A 7,466-nucleotide genomic window follows, 5' to 3' on the forward strand; every position below is an offset into this window, starting at 1 on the left:
ATCACCTCTGCCTGGGGACACCTGCTCTTCGCTGCCTTGCAGCAGTGGCAGTTGTGGGCGGTTGCTGCAGTCCTGGTCCTGCTCTTCAGACTCCGCTGGTGGCTCTGGAAATCGAGCTGTGAGGATGAGGAGTACGAGGAGGAAGAGGAGCCATTACATATTTACAGATTTCTCGATGAGTACACGTCATGGCCACTGCCAAACAGGCAAAGAATATGCACATTGGTGGAAGAGCTGGTGAACGACCTTCTCTGTGCCTGCCGAATCCTCTCCAGCAATAACTTCATGCCACGGGTGCAGCCAGCTGTTGGTGTGGGCGGCGTTCTGGAAGGGTGGAGTGCCTTTGGAGAAGAGCTTGTCTATCGATTGCTTGTCCCTCTGAAGCCACCCCCTGGGCACTCCTTCCACCTCGAGTTGGGCAGCAAAGGAGATATGCTGGTGAGGGACGCACACGTGCGTGTGGAACTCGAGTGCATGTGCACAAGGGAGCGGCGGCTGGGGGACATGTTGTGCTTCCTCCACCACCCTGAGGATGAGCTGATGAGCAGTCAGGAAATCAGCCTCCTACAAACCCTCTGCACCGCCTCGTACCTTGATGTGCAGAAAACCGCCTTCTGGCTCCAGGACCTGATGACAGCAGCCAGTGTTGCTGTGCCTTGGGCAGACACATGTAACCTAACAGTGTTGCCCTCTACACGCTTCTGCAAGCTCAAGCTGACCAGCCCTGTCAAGACTTCCCTCTACATTGAACTGATCTTAGCGGTGCAGCAAGGCAACACATTTGTGAGCATGGAATAGACTGAGGTCAGCTTTAACAGCACTGCAAAGTAGCCACAGAGAGAGAGCCAAGGAGAGCGTGAGGTGGCTGAAAGAGGCTGCTGGGGGGGACAGAAACGAAAGGGAAAACCAAGAGCAGCAACATCATCCTCCAGATGGTCTCCTCAGCATAGCAGCAGTTATGAAAGCAGTGGCTGCAAAGATTACTTTCACCCTGCTTTCCTGTCACACTGTCACATCCCAGGCCATTTCACCAGGATCTAGACGTTCCCAGGTGAGAGGCACTACTGATGTGCCTCCCTGTGCCTTTGGCGGCCCTGGGCAGCTGTCAGTTGCTGAGACCAAGTTGGGCTGAAGGGCAATGCTGGTTGGTGGGAGTGCCTCTGTGTCCTAGTCCTAGTCCTGCTCTTCGAGCTCTGCTGGTGGGTGGCTCAGGAAAAAGATGCTGTCAGCCAGCAAGCAGTGGTGGAGACCTCCCACAGCAACACAGAGTGCGCTGAGGTATTCAGTGAACGAGAAGATTCTGATGAATATGAGAGGTGTCGCTTCAGGAGTTTTACAAAGCGCATCCACTCATCAGCACAGCGCCTGGCCTACAGGAGCCGGGTGGTGGAAGAGACTGGTGGGTCTCTCCAAGAGTGCTTGTCAAATAGTTCCTTCCCAGTCCTGCAGCCAGCCATCAGCATGGGCAGTGCCTTCAAAGGTTGGAGTCCCTGTGGGTGTGATGCTGTCTACCTGGTGCAGGACCCGGCCACCTACGTCAAGGCAATGAGTGAGTTCGATGAACTGCAAGAGCGATTCACGGAACTGCTCTTCTACAGACACTGAAAGGGGTTCTCACCCACAGAGCTGTGTTTGTGTCCCCTAGGTACTCCCCAGGCAGCTGGTGCTGCAGAACTGAGCATGCTGGACATGGAGAACACGCTACTCAGTTGGCAGTGGGAGGAATTGCTGCCACACCTTTCCTCTGCAGCAAAAGCACACTCTGGGGAGTGGGACCTGATGCTGCTGAGCTCACTGTCGCAAGGAGCCTTGCAACAGAGACTCCTGTTACCACCTGGACAGCCACCGCCCTGCCTCTTCGAGAGAGTCCGTTCCCTCTGGCAGCTTTACCCTGTAAATAGATGTTTAACACACAAACACTGTGTCCGTGAGTGCCTGTGCATCAGTTTGGTGGGGGGAAGGGGGGCATAGGGTGCTGACTGCTCAGCTGTCCCAGATTCGGGGAGCATTTTGCTGAAAAGCTGATGTGGTGGGCTCTGGTTTCATGATTCACTGGGCTTTGCCTTCCCAGGTGTTTTGGGTTAATCCCTATAGGCAGTTTGGCATCACACAGCTGCTCAATCACTTGCCCCCGGTAGGATGGTGGAGAGAATCTGAAGGGTAAAAGTGGGAAATCTTTTGAGTTCAGCTAAGACAGTTTAGGATGTAAAGTAAAAACTACATGTCTAAGCAAAAAGCAAAATAAAGAATTCATTCACTACTCCCCTGGTCTGCCAACCCGACCTGCCTTTTCGGGAAGCGTTCTGCCTCCCTGGGGCTGGGTTCCCTCAAAACTTCCTAGTCTTGTATGACCCTCAGATTATTATCATAGAATCTTAGCATATCTCATGTTGGAAGGAGCCCATAAGTATCATCGAGTCCAATTTCCTGCTCCTCACAGGACTACCTAACACTAAACCATATGACTAAGAGCATCGTTCAGATGCTCCTTGAACTCTGAGAGGCTTGGTACCATGACTACTTCCCTGCGGAGCCTGTTCCATTGACTGACCACCCTCTCAGTGAAGAACCTTTTCCTAATGTCCAATCTCAACTTTCTCTGATGCAGCTTCATTCCATTCCTTCCTGTCCTATGGCTTGCATTTCTCCTGTCCAGAGAGACAGGGGAGTGTTTGCAGCCCAAGGGACCAGGCACTACCCTCCCATACCTTCTCCAGCAGACATGTCTGTTCTAAGGAAGTGGCAGCACACAGGGCAGCTGCTCCATGGATACGCAGCCAATGGATGTGCCGTACAGGCATGGGCATGCCTGGAGGATCAGGCCCATTGCACACTAGTCCTGCCAAGCAGGCTGGAGGGGCAGCCAGCCCCATCCCTGGGCACTAGGATATCCCCTGTGCCAGCTGCCAGTGTCCTCTGGATCATCCCTCTTGCCCCAGAGGTTGGCACTGATGGAAGCTACCAGGGCTTCTCAGGCCATTTCTTATCAAAGTGGCGGTTCACTTGCCTTCAGAGATGAGAGCAGAACATATTACTCTCTCCCGGGAGCTCTTCTGCTTATCCTCCTTCCTCTGATCCCATCCCTCCTTTCTGGCTGTGCAGCTCCCATTTCTGCTCAGGGATTATGTCAGTTCCATCCATCTTTGTTCGATGGTAGTCCAAGCAGGAGACTTTAAATAGCCAAAGAAGCTCTATAGACAGCTCAGGAGATCTGGGAAATGCTACCTCCCGCCCAGACCATATCACAGATCTGGGTTGGGACTGGGGTCTTTGAACTGACTGCAGATTTGAGGCTTTAATGCCCCATCCTGCCCCATGCCCCATCCATTGTTATGTAAAGCACTCCTTGCACGGGCCCTGAACTGAACAGAGGATCAGGTTTGTTAAGGTAGATTTGTAAAGGCTGCTTGCTTATTTCTTTTTCCTGGAAATCTCCCAGGCAGCTGCTGCCATGGCCTTGTCTTGTTTGACTCACAAGGTCTGATAGGATCACAGCCCAAGATTGTACAACTGCACGCCAAAACGACTGGTGTCATCTGCTCCTCACTTGTAGGAATGAGCCCCCAAGAACACAATGGTGACAGGTCTGTTGGGGCCCTCTTTGGGGTCCTCCTGGCCGAAGCACCCTCTCTGCAGGAAGGACATTACTGATACATCTTCTAGGTCCCTGCTTTTAAAAAAGCACAAAAAAACCCTTTAAAAACCCCTGCATTTGTCTCCAGGCTTTGGTAGATATTGTTATGTAAAGCAGCTGCTTAACCCCTGATGGCTCTGTGCTCTCCATCTGGCTCAGAGTCTCAGGATGTGGAAGAAAGATAAAACCAAAACCTCCTGATGAAACAGCTCTGCTGGACTCAGGGGCAGGGGACCCATAATGGGAGTGCAGAACCGCCAGCTCCAGCCCCACCGGGACAGAGTGGTGTCACAGCACAGTGGTGTCATCCCCTTTTGTGACTTGATCTCCCTCTGCCATAACCCACTTTCCTACAGCGGCTGAGGCTTTGGTGCTTTGCCTTTTGCACATACCAACACAACTCCTCTGGGTATTAAATCCTACCTCAGGTCCAAGTCTTCAAAAATATCTATCAATATGCACCATTTCTGAAAGTCTATTGGAACTGGAAAAGGCCCTGGCATTACAGAGATATTAGAGGGGCAAATAATAATAATTATACTAAACCTCAAATGAACCAGTTCAGGGTAATGACTGTTCCTTGGATGGGCACTGCAGGCTGGGCCCCACGTGACAATGTCCTGCCCCATCCCAGTGTGTGCTGGTGGCCACGGCACTAGCCACATTTGGAACCAAGGAGCCAATTGTGGGCCAAAAATGGCAGAGCATGGCATAAAAAAGAGGGTGTGATTCGGACCTGTAGATGTATTTTTAGACTTTCTATTTCAGAGTACTCATCTCTAGCATAACATCTGTTGGATCATTTTATAGCTGTGATTGTTTACTGGTGACTGGCTGACACTGACACTGCAGAGATTTGATAATAGTATTTTTTCTGTGTATCTGCGGATACATGTTACTGGAAGGCAGTAGGACGGGTAAAAGAGCTGTATTTAAACACCACGGCAAAGGGAATACAGTTTTAAATCAATCATTTTCTTGCTACTTGTAGGATTGTGTAGTCTGTAAAAGACAAAGGAAGCAAGCTCTAGGCTAATGTTTGCTATTCAGAGATTACCTTGAATTTGACCCTTCTGCTCATTTTACTCTGTAGAAGCTGCTGAAACGGTCATGTCCAAATGCCACAGAGTCAATTAATCCGGGCTTCGCCGTTGCAGCTCTGTCCAGGGACTCCATGGTTTCTGCACTGTCAGTTCCTGTGAGAGCCTTATCTGCAGGGCACATCAGACAAAGGAGAGTGAGGGGGTTTTAAATGATAAAATTGTGGTTTATTCCAATAAAAGAGGAGGGAGAGAGGCAGAGAGGACAGGCAGTTTCCATAAGAGGAGAATCAATCTGGGCAGAATTTCCAGCAAGGCACATTTAGACTCGGCGCGTAATGGAAATTACATTGATTTTCCTCCATTTACTGTAAGGTAACTGCAAGTGAAACTGTAACAGGAAACTTAGAAATGCTCTTCACAGAAGCTATATTTAGGCAGACACACTGACATGATACCACTGAATAAAATAAACATGCAGGAGACAACCAGTCCTGAGAGACTTTCAGCTCCATCCACATGACATGCAGCAAGGGGAGTGCGTTATTCCCAAGCCATCTATGCGACCTTTACTGTAGAAACCTATAGAAAGCCAGCAGGCTGCTGGGCAACAACCTGGATAAAGTGGGGGCATCTCACTTAAATGCAAGGATTTTGCCCTTCCCTGCTAAAAACAACCCCCCTGCTAGCTGGCTGGAGCACAGATCCTCAGGCTACCGGTTCCTTTTATATAACAGGATAATTTATGGCTTGTTGTCAACAGAAAGAGCAACAATTTTTTTGCAGCACAGGCTGGAAGAGATGAGTTTTCTCAGAAGTCGGGGTCATTTCTGGAGTTAAGGGGCAGCTGCTTCTTTAAAGCCTCTGGCATCGTCTCCCACATGAAATTAAGCCGTGTAGCAGGTCCAGCTGCCCAGTCTCAGTGATGCCACCACAGTGTACACAAGGACCTGATTTTCCATGGGGCACCCAAAGCTTTAGCCAGCTGCCCGTGATGAATAGGGAACAGGGAATTGCTCCTCTCCCACTAGCAAGGGACAGCTTTCCCCAAAATGACAGCTCTCTAGATCCCTGGGAAAGAGAGCAGCTTTGTGCCCTGGGGTTCTGCTGGCTTTTAGGTCCTGCTTGGCTCTTTCCAGAGCAGCCATGGACAAGTGACTTAACTCCCCTGTAAGTGGGAGCAATGATGCTTTCCCTCCTCACAGTCTCCACGTGACACACGTTATGTAAATATTTAGTATTTGAGCCAACTAATGCTTGCCGGAGCGGCACAAGTGAATATCAGATCTGCAAACATTACGTCCAGGAATGCAGCAGGGAACACTGTTTATTTTTATGAGCTAAGTGCACACCTTCTCCCCTTGGCTGCAAAGGCTGCTCTGTGATGGGAGGGGAAAGCGTAAATGTCTGAACACTGTCCCAGATCTCAGCTTATTCAGCTTCGCACAGCATTCATGTTGAAGTTAGCTTTGCGAGCATTAATGACAAGACGTGAAATGACCTTCCCACTGGGCTGGAAGACCTCAGGGTGCCGCCACCATTCCCCGATAGCTGGGGAAGACAGCGAGTTTCGGCAGGTAGCGGTGAAACTCTCTGCCCAGGCTCTGAAGAAATGGGTGCTGAGACCAAATACCCTCAGAGATGAGAAAGCAAAATCAGAGAATTGTGTGGGGCTGGCAGTGTCTGCAAAGGAGGCACGGGGACCTCCGCCAGCTGGTCTTTGCCATGATCCATGCTTGAGGATCCCTCTTGAGCAGCTGGGGAATAAAGATAATCCACACAGGCAGAGAGTGTATTTCAGCCCAAGAAGGTGACCCATGTAATCTATTCTTCGTTATCAAGCAAGCCCATTGTTTCCCATCTTCTGGTTTACACCAAGTGCCAAAATGATGGATTGATTTGTGGGAATCAGCCATGTGAAATCAAGCCTTTGTTTTTGCATACCTGGGGTTAAGTCACTTCTCCGTGCATTAAAGCAGGTTTTATCTATCTGTCCACCAGAAAATAAATTCACAGCCCTTGACCCAGATTGATTGCCAGGTTGGGGGGGTTGCACGAGCGACGCCTTGTTCCATTTCATGCACACACTTAACTTTTGGTTACATTAATCACACAAAACCGATCACTAGGCCATTTCTTCTGCCAGGCAGAGGTAAAACCTCCTTACGCCGTGGTTACAGACTGCAGAACACGGTCAGTGCTGAAGCCACAAGCTAAGATAAATATGTTGTGTAGATATTTCAAACATTTGCAATGGCTCAAAATCCAACCATTTCCAGGACGAGTTTCTGTAGGAGCTTCACTTGCTACAGACAAGCGTCTGTAAGGCATCTCCAAGGCTTTTATCCTGAGCACGCTCCATCTTTCAGATGACTACTGTGGTAAATCAGCACAAGGCATCTACTGTAAAAATCTGCCACATGACAATTAGACATGGTTGCCAGTGCCACTCATCCTCGTTATATTTAGCAACATGAGCACCAGGTGGGCCAGCGAGGGCTGACCCGCTGCAAGGGAGAGCGTGGATGATCTCACTCCCCTGCAGCCCGATGGTGCGGGAGGGGAGGAGGAGGCACCAGCAGAGGCCAAGGCGAACAAAAGATATATGTCATTTTTCAGTTATTCGGCTGTCTTTTTTATGGTTTGGTACAGGTCACAGGGAGGCCACTAGCCAAGGCGAAGAGACATCTCTGCCACCTCTCTGAGAAACGTTTCTCTGCAGCATCAGTAGCTGGATCCAAGTGGTACCTGCTCATTAGGAGCCCACATCCACAGGCAGCAGCTGGATATCT

The 7,466-nt window shown here is 50.0% G+C and overlaps 1 protein-coding gene across 1 annotated transcript in view; it reads left to right on the forward strand.

Annotated features, from left to right (window-relative positions):
* Positions 1–1,605, forward strand: part of LOC104291472 (inositol 1,4,5-trisphosphate receptor-interacting protein-like 1) — a 7,391-nt gene extending 5,786 nt beyond the window's left edge. Inside the window, exons 3-4 of the mRNA XM_009890708.1 lie at positions 43–772; positions 1,172–1,605. Coding sequence (XP_009889010.1) covers positions 43–772; positions 1,172–1,605 — 1,164 coding nt within the window. The remainder of the gene's footprint in view (positions 1–42; positions 773–1,171) is intronic.
* Positions 1,606–7,466: the final 5,861 nt, after the last annotated feature.

This window comes from Charadrius vociferus, unplaced genomic scaffold (genome assembly GCF_000708025.1).
Source record: "Charadrius vociferus isolate BGI_N301 unplaced genomic scaffold, ASM70802v2 scaffold428, whole genome shotgun sequence".
Classification (NCBI taxonomy): Eukaryota; Metazoa; Chordata; class Aves; order Charadriiformes; family Charadriidae; genus Charadrius; species Charadrius vociferus.